At 32.6% G+C, this 14,095-nt stretch overlaps 1 protein-coding gene across 1 annotated transcript; it reads right to left on the bottom strand.

Moving 5' to 3' along the window:
* Window positions 1-263: 263 nt before the first annotated feature.
* Window positions 264-869, bottom strand: LOC129905650 (uncharacterized; the record flags this gene model as incomplete). The annotated part of the gene is made up of 1 exon (XM_055981183.1): window positions 264-869. A coding segment is annotated over exon 1 (564 nt), but the record flags the coding sequence as incomplete, so codon positions are not given.
* Between the last annotated feature and the right edge of the window lie 13,226 nt (window positions 870-14,095).

The following is a 14,095-nucleotide window of genomic DNA, read 5'->3' as shown; positions in this document are numbered from 1 at the left end:
ATTTCGAACCAGTGCTCCACAGACGTGATTGTCAGTTAATGTTTTAATTAGATTTTTAAATTGTATTTATGTTAGTATATTATTTTTTGCTAATATTAATTGTATATTGTGCATGTGGATAGTATTTGATTGTTTTTGTCCTACTAACTACTAACACATGCACTAATGATGAACCCTCTGATAGTAGTATACAGCTTGCTCTAAGCTGACTACATCAAAGAATCTGAAGTGAAAAAAAAAAAAAAAAAAAAAAAAAATCTCCTGTTAATCATTGAAACTTCTGTTGGATAGACTTCATGAACTTCTTTTATTCTAGTTACTTCTAACTCTGCAACTCGACATGTGTTTATGGTTGATTCAAGAGATAAATTTATCGTGTTCATTAATTTGTCTCCAAGATCCTTAATATTAATTCCCAGTATAATAAAATCTCGCACCATATTATCTTTTTCGGAATTGAAATCACAACCATCAGATAACACTCTTAAATCTTTCAGAAAATTATCGAATGGTTCACCAGGTTTTTGAATTCTCTTATAAAATTTTATACGCTCATATATTGCATTCTTTTTTGGATTGCAGTATTCTTTAAATTGTTTTTGAACTTCCTCCAAAGAAGCTTCTGGTTTAGAAGCAATATCCCAAGTATAATATTTCTGCCTCGCTTCGCTTCCGATATAGTTAAGAAAATTAGCCTTTTGACATGCTGGAGATTTCTTATTCTTTTCAGTAGCCTCCATATAAATATTGAAATCTTTGAGAAAAATATCAAAGTTCATGGCAAGATTTCCCTCCATTGAAAGTGAATTGGGTTTGATGTTATCCATTTCAGTATTTTGTCTTTAATAATATTGACCCAGATTTCTTAAATTTTTCTTTTTTTTTTTATATATGTATATATATATTTTATTTCTAGAAGTTTGCAGATATAATTTTTTATTTTTCAGTTATTTAAAACTATTTCGACTGCGCCATGTTGATAGTTCTGTATTTAGAATCAAACTGATCATTATTTATTTAAAATATTAAATATGATCACAAGTATAAAACATAGAAAACTTAGAATAATAATAAATGTAATACAGTACAATATTTCAAAGTATGATATTAGAGAAGAGATGTTATAATTAAGTTTAACTAAACCACAACATATACATTTGCAACATTTGCAACATGTGGCTCACCTCAAAGTATAAAAACTCACCCCAGCATCATGAATCCTATGCATAGCTCCGCCTATATTGTAAAACAAAATGAAAGTGTGGTGAAATTAAATTAGTTTTTCTTATTTTTCTCGAAAACTAAGTTGTCACAAACGATTCTATTGATATATTTGGGAGTCACAAACGATTTCTGATCGAATGAGTCCATACTATATCGAATGAGTCCATACTATTTCAGTTTTGAAAAAAAGAATGGCTAACTGGTACTATTTTTAAATTTGTTAATAACTAAAAAACAAGCAAGTCACAAAACTTTTTATTGCTGTCACAAACAGTCACAAACGAATCACAAACGATTGGCATAGAAAAAAATTCAAAAAGTTGATTTAAAAAAAATTAAAATGGCTATCTGGGAGCATCTGCCGACAACATACATGTAGTTTAAATAAAAGAGTATGATTTCAATCAATGATCGTTGAATTCATTTAATTTAGTTCTGTTTGTTTAGTTTAACAAATAAAAAATTAGATCATTATAGAAATTATACTCGTAAGATTAATGTATTAGCTTAGCCCAAAATGTAAAAATACAAAATAATTAACTTCACATAAGTCATGCTTTGACTCGACTTTACTTTACGGCTTTTCGAATAAGAGTGGAGATGGAAATTGTATAAAAGAGATGTGGTGTATTTGGACATCGGATTAACGGACGCAACGGAGCTTTACCTGTTTGATTTACTTTGTTCTTACATTCGGCCATCCTGCGTATTCGACCGACTCACAGTGTGGTAAATCACGAATCTAGCTGGACAAAATTAATAACTCGCGTTAAATCCTAAACAGTTTTAAACAAATGAATGTGAATAGATAAAATTCTATAAAAAAGAAAGATTTTTTAAAAAGACATCTATAATTTCTGCAAAAAGTGGGTCAAAATAGTGAAGACAAAAATGCATATTTATAGTATTTAAATGTATGTTTCCATAAACATATTTTATGATTGGATATAATTAATTATTTTTAAAAACGCTTGTTTTTTTTCAATAAATAAAAACTCTTGTTTTTCACGAAAAAAGAGAGGCAGAATAATCAGTTTTTATTAAGAAATAGAACTTTTACACACGTTTTTCACAGGTGACATACATGATTTATTGTCTCAATATCGTGCTTTAAATTAAAATTTGTGCAATGATTTAAATTAAATATGTTTCACAATCACCTTTAAAAATATCTGCAGATAATTTTAAAAAGTAACTCCTTTTTGTGTAATGCAAACTTGAAACATAAGTGTGTTTGTTTTGTATTACCTTCGATGTTTTTCAAGTAAATAATGCTCAAAATTTCTTCGTGACCCTATTTTTGGCCTTTTGCACTTGCTTGCTTTTTGCATTCAACTTGTTTAATTGATGTTCCGACAGTAAAGCATTATTCATCAATTAATGCCTCATTAGTTAAAAATTCCAGTGGTTCAGTGGTTCCTTTGTGTGAGTCATGAATACTCGATGGATAATCTAAGTCCACTTCTAATACGTATCCAACATCATAACCTTTAGTGTTTAATATGTGCTCTGTAGTATAGAGCTCAGGATTATCCCATTGAAAATTGCCATATGGAAGAGATTGTGACATCGCCCATCCATACAAATTATTAGCATCAAGATACATTAAATATTCAGATGACAAATTTGGATTGTAGGTAGACATATATTTATTGTTAGCTACACTATTTTTGTGACTACATTGACATAAACCACCTCTTATTCCACTTTTAAAGAAGTTATACATATCAATATCGGTTAGTAGCTCTAATTCTATTTTTGTCGTTTTGAGCATAGCATCCCATGATAATTTTTTTTTTATACACTATCAGTTCATAGCCGAAGAGCGCTTATAGCAAGCACCGTCTTGCGACCAATTGCCAACACAAAACTGTGTTATCCGGCTCATCACTTAGTGCAGTGTTAGTAGTTAGTAAGCAAATAATAACTACAAAAAAACGTACACTAAGATAAAAACATTGAATTCAATATTAGATAAAACAAACATTAAAGAAATACAAACAAAATAATTACTTGAGCAACAAAAAAGACATAAAAATAAACACAAACATTTATGAGCGTGGTACACTGGTTTTTAAGACAGTTTTTAATCTATTTTTATTAAAGTTTAAATCAAAAAGGTTTAGAAGTTTACACATGCGTGTTAAAGGTTCATGCAAGCCATAATTTGTTCGGCGTGGTAGAATATTCATTAAATCCAAGCATCGGAGGCTATAAGCACCCCCTCGATAGTTAAAACCAACAGATTTAAGTAAATTTGGTGCATCAATTACGCCTGTGATTAACTGGTGAATGAAGATTATGTCATTGTTAACCCTCCTTTGAGCCAAAGTTTGAATCTGAAGGAGATTAATCCGATGTTCATAAGGAGGAAGATTATAAGGATCAGACCATGGCAGACCTTTTAAGGCGAAACGAATGAAATTACGTTGTACTGATTCCAGTCTTACATTATGGGTCTCGTAAAAAGGAGTCCAAACTTGCGATGCGTACTCAAGGTGGGGGCGTACTAAACAATTGTAGAGGGAAAGAGTCACATAAGGATCTTGAAATTCTTTAGACCAACGCTTCACAAAACCTAGCATAGAGAAGGCCTTATTCACGATGACGTTGATATGGTCGGAAAAATCAAGATTATAACTAAAATTAACCCCTAGGTCTTTAAAGCTCTGAACACGCTGTAATTTGTGTTGGGATATTTTATATTCATACAAACTAGGAGCACGTTTTTTGGAGAAAGTCATTGTCTGACATTTTATTGGATTCAAAACTAAGCTATTCTTACTACACCATATAGAAAAATGATGAATGTCCTCTTGCAGAAGCCTCCGATCATTAACCGATTTGATACTTTTATAAATTTTCATGTCATCTGCAAAAATGAGAATTTCGCTATGGCGAATACATAATGGGGCATCATTTATAGCTAGAATAAAAAGAAGAGGTCCTAAATGACTTCCTTGCGGAACACCCGATTTTGCGATGAACGATTTGGAGAGAGCGTCTCTGAACTTCACTTGATAAGATCTATTTTCAAGATAAGAAGAAATCCAATTAACGAAAACTAAAGGGACACCTAGAGTTTTTAATTTAAATTTGATAATGTCATGGGAGAGTTGGTCAAAAGCCTTTGAATAGTCCGTATAGATACAGTCAAGTTCCTGTCCATTTTCTAATGTATTTGAGCACTTATGTAAAAAAGTAAGCAAGTTTGTAACCGTCGATCGTTTTTGCATAAAGCTATGCTGTTGAATGCATATAATTCTTTTACAGTGGAGCTGTAAAATAATGACAAGGATCGAGTTCATAAATCGAAATACAAAGTTTTCTAAAACTTTCAAAAATATCCGCTAATAGAAGAACATCACTTTTGAGATAGAGAATCATATAATCTTTAAATGTTTTACAATTAAAGTGACTCCATACCTTAAGAGCATGATTGTATTCCTCATCTTAACATTCTTTATCTACCATTTTATTGTAAAACTTGGGTTAAGATGGCAAAGAGGTTTCCTCCAATCGATCCCATGAATCTAAATGATCATAGGGGAAAACCCCTTTCCTTTGCATCAAATTGAATGATTCGATGTTATGGAAAACGCTTTTGGTAAGCTTCAAATCATCAGGTGATAAATTTTTACCTAAGGATGAAATGCTCGATTGAAGAAACCTATTAGAATCTAAAAACCGTATCCCGAATGTGTTTTTAGCGTCTAAATATATCCGTTTGGATAAAGAAATATAATTTTCTTTATTCAATGGAATTATTGAAACATCACCTTGTATATTCGATAGACTCTTAACAAAAAGATGACAATCATATCCAGAAAAATTATGAAAAAGAACGGGGAAAAATTTAGGTACTCTAAAATTTAGATTACAATGAACGTGAGCTGGTCCTCTATACATCTCAGTGAGGTGACAATGGTTTCTTACCCTTACATCTGTAATCTTAAAATTTAACTTACATATATGACAGCATGGTGAATGTCTTAGATGAAAATCTTCTCTTATTGAGAGCATGGGTATGTCTTTTGGTTTTTCAATAACTTCTTTATAGAGATGAGTCAGATCTTCCACCAGCATCTCAACAAATTTATCTGATGAATTCTCACCTAAAAAAAATAAATAAAAACAAAACAAATGTTTATAAAAATAAAAAAGTATTCAAGCAAAAAGAAATTTTTTTAAATATGATTCTTACCGACAAAAGTTCTTTCCAAATTATATTTTTCATCAAATGTACATTTGATGAAGTAAGAAAATGCACAGGGTACATGTTGTTGAACATCCGTTGTTGATGAAAAGCTCGGGCTTGGTTGCTGCTGACTTATTGGGAGCAAAATGGATTCGAAATCAGCGTACACAACAAATGGAACTTCCAGTTTACGTCCATATTTTTCAAATTTAACTGAAGATTTATCTCCCTCTGGCATTATTGTAATTACTTTACAACACTCACTTTTGTGGTTTTTCATCACGTCATCACTTGCAAAATATTGTAAACAGCCATTACACAGATGTCCATTTCTCATGTTTGTGGTTAGTTGTGATCTTATTTACCGAGAAATTTTCTTGATCCATACATAATGTTTTGTCCCATCATTATTCTCACAAAAGAGTAAATTTATGTGTTTACTTTGTTCTTTTTTTGTGTGATAAAATGGACCAATAATTTGGAGATTATTTTTCTCACTTATCTCATATTCGAACACGTTCACGCTGATCTCAGGGTTGTTTTCCTCGAAGATTTTAACATCTCTTACTGCCAGAGGGAATATCATGTTTTTGAAGTTCAAAAGTCTACCACTCACTTCAATTACATCATCAGCAATATTGTTTTCACACCTGTATGATGAAGTTCTTTGTGGCCTTGCTATTTCATCATTTTCATACATAGCAGCTACGATGCACCATTTGAAGCAGAATTCATCCCGGTTTTCGACGTTTATGCATGCGTGTTGATTTTTTATTATATCTGGTAAGGTAAAATGAATTGAGCCTCCTAGAGGTTGATATTTGTTTAAATTAATTTCAAGTCTGATGAATGAAAGTAATGCCCATCTTTTTCTTGAAATTCCTCTAGTTTAACTTTGATTTCTTCAGTCAATATTTGGAGTTTCTCTTCTATTTCGTCATTACTCAGCATTACACACATCTTCGTCTGCATGCTTTTAACATCGGAAATCAGCTCATCACAATTTGGGTCCGACTTAACAAAATCGCCGAAAAGTTCAATATTAATCTTGAATGATCTTAATATTCCCATTTCATTTTCCAACTGTTCTTTGATCAATGATTTCTGCTTAGCAAATAAGACATTAACATCTAAGATACTTTCATCGATTATCTTTATGCTATAGGTCTTAATCCGATTCCTGAATGCTTGGTTGATCACGCTCACATTTTCAGAAAAAAATTGCATGATTAATGCCTTGTGAGAAGCTTTTCTCTGATGTTGGGCCATTTTATTTCTTTCAACATTAATATTGCATATCTCGCAACGCTCATTATCTTGCGGTAGTTCATACCCATTTCCAGATGTTACTTGATCGATAAGGCTTTTATGTGAGGCTTTTAGTTTGTGCTCTCTCATGCTCTTGCATTTTGTTTTCCTCAACATCCACATTGCAGATGTAACACCTTTCAAAAATAACTCTTGGTTTTTTGTTTTGAATCGCTCTCGATGTTGAGGGCTGTGGTGAAAGTTCCCTTTTCCTGCTGTTTTTATCAACATTTGCTTCAAATGAAATCCGTGGTTTCTTAAAGCTCACACCTCTCGATGTAGAAGTGGAAGGTTGTGGAGAAAGCTCCCTTTTTTTAGTACACCTTTCATAAGTTACCACATCAACTCCTGCTGAATGGTGGTTTTTCATATGTTCCACAAGTTTATAGTTCCTTGAAAGAACTTTTAAACAAATATCACATTCGAAGACTACTTTTTCAGCAGGATGAATATTTAGCTGGTGTCTAACCAACGACCTCTTCACAGTAAACGATTTCTGGCAAACTTGGCAAACGAACATTTTTAGGTATTTAAAGTTTTAATAAACGTAGGAAAAAAGAAAAGATCTGACTACTTTCAGAAAAATTAAATATCAAAACACAAAACGAATTTTATGTAATAAGATCTGACTACTTTCAGAAAATTTAATTATCAAAACACGGAACAAAACTGATTACTTTCTGAATTTGAAAATCGAAACACGAAATGGAACTATAAGTTTTTTTTTTTTTGAAAACACGAAAAACTGAAAATGATTAAACAAATCTATACTTGCTTGTTACACTCACGAAAATTGCATACCTCTTTACAAATCTTAAAACTGATATTTATGCTGTTTACCTACTAATATATATATCGTCAGTGAAACCAGAAAAGTGTGTAACTCCATTTAAGCAAATTTTATAGGAGAGCAAAAAAAAACAAAATCGTTTTGAAGGCATTTTGTAGTCGAGTCAAATTAGACATAAAATTTGTAAAATCTCGGAATCCAGGGAAAGTCGATGCATCTGAAAAACGAGTATAGGGTTGCATTATAAAAGGGTCAAATAAGAAAGTTAAAAAAAAAAATTTCACCGCTCTCGATTACAACAGTTTTTATGGACCGTTTACTGTCATTCCGTATGCAAGCGTCAATCGGAATTGCTGCCTCATTTTAGATTTTGATCAAACTTTGTAGGGATGTTCTCTAGGACTGTAAGGAAGCAAATCCATGATGATTTAATATTAAGTTGCGTGGTTTCCCCGCTACCCGCATTCGAACTTTTTCAGAAGGTCATTTTTATGTTATTATAGCTTTGCGTCTACTAAAGATATCTTTTTGTTTGAAACGCCATTTTAAAGCTTAAGAGTAGCAATTTTTGAATATATATTAAAAAATTACGTAATAATTATCCCTGAATTAAAAATAATTTTTGAAAAACTGGTAATTTTGCTGATTTTTCATGGTTTTTGACTGGCTCCAGAACCTTGGCTATTATATATAGGAAGCTTATACTTACCAAATATTAAATATAGATATTTTTCAACAAAATAAATCTAAAATGATCTCGATGGCTGTACTCCTTATGTAAAAATGTTAAGTTCAAAGTATTGAGTATTTTAAAAAAGCTAATTTTTATACTGTCATTTTCTACGATTTGACTAAACGAAGAAATGTGAAACTTACAGTGTGTTAAGCTAAGAGTACGAACTAAATATACTATTAATTTCATGCTTCTATCTTATGTCAAACATAGTGCAATCATAGCCTTAAGTGGGGGTTTTGTTGGCTTTTTAGCATTTTTTCGAATTTTCAAACAAGCGATACACTCAGAAGATATGAAAATAACACAATTTTATTTAGAGGACTTAAAGTTAAAAGTTTCAACTTAACACACTGTTAGTTTCATGTTTCTATCTTTAGTCAAATCGTAAAAAATCATAGTATAAACAAATATTTTTTCAAAAAACTCAAAACTTTGAACTTAAAATTTTGGCATAAGGAGTACAGCCATCGAGTTCATTTTAGATTTATTTTGTTGAAAAATATCTATATTTAATATTTGGTAAGTATAAGCTTCCTATATATAATAGCCAAGGTTCTGGAGCCAGTCAAAAACCATGAAAAATCAGCAAAATTACCAGTTTTTCAAAAATTATTTTTAATTCAGGGATTATTATTACGTAATTTTTTAATATATATTCAAAAATTGCTACTCTTAAGCTTTAAAATGGCGTTTCAAACAAAAAGATATCTTTAGTAGACGCAAAGCTATAATAACATAAAAATGACCTTCTGAAAAAGTTCGAATGCGGGTAGCGGGGAAACCACGCAACTTAATATTAAATCATCATGGATTTGCTTCCTTACAGTCCTAGAGAACATCCCTACAAAGTTTGATCAAAATCTAAAATGAGACAGCAATTCCGATTGACGCTTGCATACGGAATGACAGTTAACGGTCCATAAAAACTGTTGTAATCGAGAGCGGTGAAATTTTTTTTTTAACTTTCTTATTTGACCCTTTTATAATGCAGCCCTATACTCGTTTTTCAGATGCATCGACTTTCCCTGGATTCCGAGGTATAAAGCTAATTTGACTCCACTATTGTATGAGTTTTCATTTTCTAATTTGCTAATAAAATAAGAACTATGAATCTTAAGAGGATTCTCAGTTTAAGAAACGGTAGATATCAGGTTTGTCTAACAGATGGCATTCAAATCTAATTTTTAGAAAATTTGGAGTTACACACTTTTCTGGTTTCACGATATATATATATATATAATGTATAAATATATACAGACGGTTTTATTACGGTGCGAGAAAATGTATTATGGTAATAAAAATGAAATTTTTTATTACGGTTACGAGAAAGGATAAAAAATGCATTCAAAACATCTAAATAACCCTCGAGAAAAAAAAAACAATATTTTGTCTAATCTAGTCGAATGAAGAAAATATTAATGATTTCAGTCTTCTTTTGGTAAGGATTGTGAAAAGATATAATAATGTCAGAGATAAATACAACAAATATTTTTAACGAAATTTTAACCTTCCTGAAAACAAATAAACATATCATACTTGATGAACACTATGAATATCTTATATCAAGTATATCCTTTCTCAGAACATTTGAAAACGTATCTTCTACGAATACTGTTTATGGCTGTCATTTCATAAACTGTCCATGGTCATCAAATATGTGTTAAGAAGGACCAGATACTTGTGCGTGCTACATGCTTGAAAATAGATTAGTAAAAATTAGAAAACTACTGTTACTATATAAAAGATTAGAATAAATAAATTATAAAAAGAAAACACATTGCATTTTTTATTCAATCAATTATAAGATGAGCAAAAGAAAGATGAATTACACAAGCCATCAAGAAGAAATTTCAAAAGAAGACGAGTCATTATAAAACTTGCGGCCCGCGGGCCGCATGCGGCCCACAACGCTTAACTCTGCGGCCCAGTCCACATTTTTAATAATTTCGAGTTTAAGTTTATAATTTACAGTACTTTGCCATATTATTAGACCTAAGCGATTGCAATTTTTTGTTTCATGTTGCTAAATTTTTAAAGTATTTGTTGAGATATCCAACATTTTTTTTTGTCTCAATTAATTTAAAATTTTGATAAAAAATAACGTACAGCCCTAAAAGACGTTTTCTAAGGATTTCATGACCAGAGAGTTTCCAGATTGGTCCAATACTTTAATTTTTGTATAGAAGAATAAAGTGACATTCTTAATTTTATGGCAAAAACCCCATTTTGCACAAATATAAAATCTTTGAGCCTCAAGCATATTCCGAAATCGTAGAATCAAAACGAAAATGTCTTTAAGAGCTTAATCCCTTTTACATGTTATTATTTATCGAAATTTATGAATTCTTTTATTTTTTTTAATTTAATCCGTATCTTTCCTTATCGGTCGTATCAAAAATAATCCACAAAAAAAAATAAACTTTTATACTGAATATGAAAAAGGCTTGCAGATTTATGTCTTTGAAAGACAAGTTTTCTTGATTTTCTTTGCTTTTTTCCTGTTAAATGTACCAGTCGATGCGAGTTGTAGTTTAAGACGAATGAGTTACCTATATGATCCAGCCTAACTAACCTTGGTCTTAGAAAAAACATGGAAAATGGAATACATTAATGTAATCATTTTTCCGGTTTTTTTAAAATAATTTGTTTTATAAAAATTTTAGTTCTACTTTTTTCTGCGGCCCATAAAAATTTTGATCTCGCTTTTTCGGCCCTTCGTTACCATTGAGTTTGACATGCCTGTTATAAAAGGACTAGATGAATTGTGGCAAGCCAATTTGGTTGAAATGGGAATCTATTCATCGGAAAATGATAATTATCGTTATCTTCTTACAGTCATAGATGCATTTTCTAAGTTTGCTTGGACTGTTCCCCTTAAAAGTAAATCTGTTATGGATGTTACTGCTGCAATGCAAAGTATAGGCCCCAACCCATAGAATCCGTTGCGTCCGTTCCGTCAATCCATCTGTTGAAGTTGAAGTTTGGGACAGAATACGTCGTATGACGTATAGTATAGATAGAATACGTCGTATGACGGATTGCTTTTTGACAGCTCACTTCAAATTCCAAGGTGTGTTCGATATTTTATTGCTCAATGTGCACTAAAGAAGTTCTGATGCAAGAAATTTTCAACTATTATTGTTGTTCTTTTTTTTAATAAAATTAAATGCACGACTAGATTTCCTCTAGGGACTTGCTCTTCAGTTAAAAACAATTTTTTATAACAAATTATGAGTTGTAGGTATGACTTTGGCATAGTAAAATTGAACTCTACAACAGAATTTGAGTATTTAATTGATATAATTTATTAGATATATCATTAAATGTTACTTTTATTACATTTTCTTTACAAATATACAATTAAAGTTCATAATTCATAAAATCGGAGAAGGAAAGCACACAGTTCTTAGTTATGAAAATCCCCGGTGTGCACTCTAAAACAGAAAATTGAACAGATCTATTGTTGACAACCAATGTCAAAGCATACGACGGACGAAAAAGTAGAAAGTTGGGCAACTTCTTCCGTTGAATCCGTCCGTCTCCGTCCGATCCGTCGCTTATGGGTCGCTTCTCATAAGAACGTGTGTATTTTATCGAGCTGTCAGTTGAAAACTTCGACGGAACGGACGCAACGGATTCTATGGGTTGGGCCCTTATATTAAAAGGAAACCGCACACCCAAGAACTTACAAACTGACGATGGAAAAGAATTTAATAATAAATTTTTTTTAAATCTGATGAAAAAATATCAAATAAATCACTATTCTACATTCAGCGCACTCAAAGCATCAATTGTTGAACGGTTTAATCGCACCTTTAAGAACAAGATGTGGAAGGAATTTAGTACAAATGGTTCATTTCGTTGGATTGATATGATAAAATCGCTAACTGAAACATTTATAATACAATTCATCGCACAATAAAAATGAAACCATCAAAAATTAATTCCACAAATGAAAAGCAAATACTCTCTAAAGCATACAATCATATCAAACTTCATATTACACCCAAATTTCATGTTGGAGAATTTGTAAGAATAAGTAGGTTAGGTTAGGTTAACGTGGCTATCAGCTGGAGAGCTGATACACTTAGACCATGATTGGTCCGTTGTGATACCACAATGAATCTTTAATGTTAATTCTTCCTATTCGTTGAACCATTTAGAGCTTCTAATAAAGCGAGCAAGACTACCTATGTCTATATTTGCCAGCTCACTAGGATTGTTAAAGTAGAATTCTCCCAAATGGAGTCTACGTCTTTGAGATAACGCAGGACATTCACAGAGAAGGTGTGGAATCGATTCCACCTCCTCCTCATCCATGCAGCTTCTGCAGAAATCATTGGAATATATTCCGAGGCGTGTTGCGTGCTTGCCTATTATGCAGTGTCCTGTTATGACACCTATTACGGAGCTGATTTGTGATCTGCTTAGAGATATTAAACGATTAGAGCGCTTCAGATCCAGTATTGGCCAGATCTGTTTAGTCGCTATGCAAGTGGTGATATTATCCCACCTAAGGTTTGTTTTATTTGTAGCATCTTGTTTGAGCATTAGTTTACACGTAGCGATGGGGATACCTATGTTGACCTTATTTGGTAATAATGGTATCAGTGTTCCACTTTTGGCAAGTTCATCAGCTCTGCAATTTCCTGAAATGTCTGTATGACCCGGCACCCAGCAAAGGTGAATGTTAAACTGCTGTGCCATCTCCATCAGAGATGAACGACAGTTAAAGGCAGTTATTGAATTGGTAGAGACAGAATCAAGAGATTTAATGGCTGCCTGGCTATCTGAGAAGATACGGATATCACTGTTTGATACCACGTTTTCTTTGAGCCAAGACAGGACTTCTTTTATTGCCAAAAGTTCCGCCTGGAACACGCTACAGTGATTTGGAAGACGAAATGAGAGACTTAAATTTAGTCTGTCTGAGTATACACCTCCACCAACTCCATCTTCAGTTTTTGATCCGTCCGTGTAAAAATGGATCGAATCATCTTGCAGGAATTCTCTATCCTCCCAGACTGATCTGAGGGGATGGTTACCTGAAAGTTTCTATCAAATTGCAGTTGCGGGATGGTGTAGTCTATTTTACTTGGTATTGATCCGAAAGAGTTCAGAATATTGGAGTGACCAATGTTATTATTGATCCATTGTGAAGATGCTTTGAGACGAATAGCTGTACTTGCAGCCATTTGTTTGCCATATATGTCGAGGGGTGTTAGATGGAACAGCGTGTCCAGTGCTGCGGAAGGGGTTGTGCGAAGTGCACCTCCTATACACAGACTGGCTGAACGTTGGACTTTGCTTAGTTTAACACAATTAGCATTAATATCTAGAGCAGTCCACCATACTGACACACCGTAAGTTAGAATCGGTCTGATTACTGTTTTGTAGAGCCAATGAGTAATTCGAGGTTGAATCCCCCATTTATTTCCCATGGCTTTTTTGCATTAGAAGAGTGCCACTGTGGCCTTTTTAACTCTTTCTTGAATGTTAGGTTTCCAGCTTAACTTTTTATCTAAGATCAGACCTAGATATTTTGCCTCGTCAGAGAATTTAAGTGGTATACCGTTAATGGAAGGGGGTTCTATATGAGGAATTTTGTATTTCCTGGAGAAGAGGATAAGATCTGTTTTGTGGGGATTTACATCTAGTCCACATCGATCAGTCCATCTTGTTAGCTTGTTTAAGGCATGTTGTAAGAGATCTTTAAGCGTATTGGGGTGTCTTCCTGATACGGCAATAGCAATATCATCCGCATATGCAATCACTCTGTAACTCTCCGCCTCTAAGTTTCTCAACAGCTCATTTACTACCAAGTTCCATAAGAGGGGTG

Source organism: Episyrphus balteatus, chromosome 1, assembly GCF_945859705.1.
Source record: "Episyrphus balteatus chromosome 1, idEpiBalt1.1, whole genome shotgun sequence".
Classification (NCBI taxonomy): domain Eukaryota; kingdom Metazoa; phylum Arthropoda; class Insecta; order Diptera; family Syrphidae; genus Episyrphus; species Episyrphus balteatus.
The sequence above is the reverse complement of the archived record's forward strand: the minus strand, read 5'-3'. Positions and strand labels throughout refer to the sequence as shown.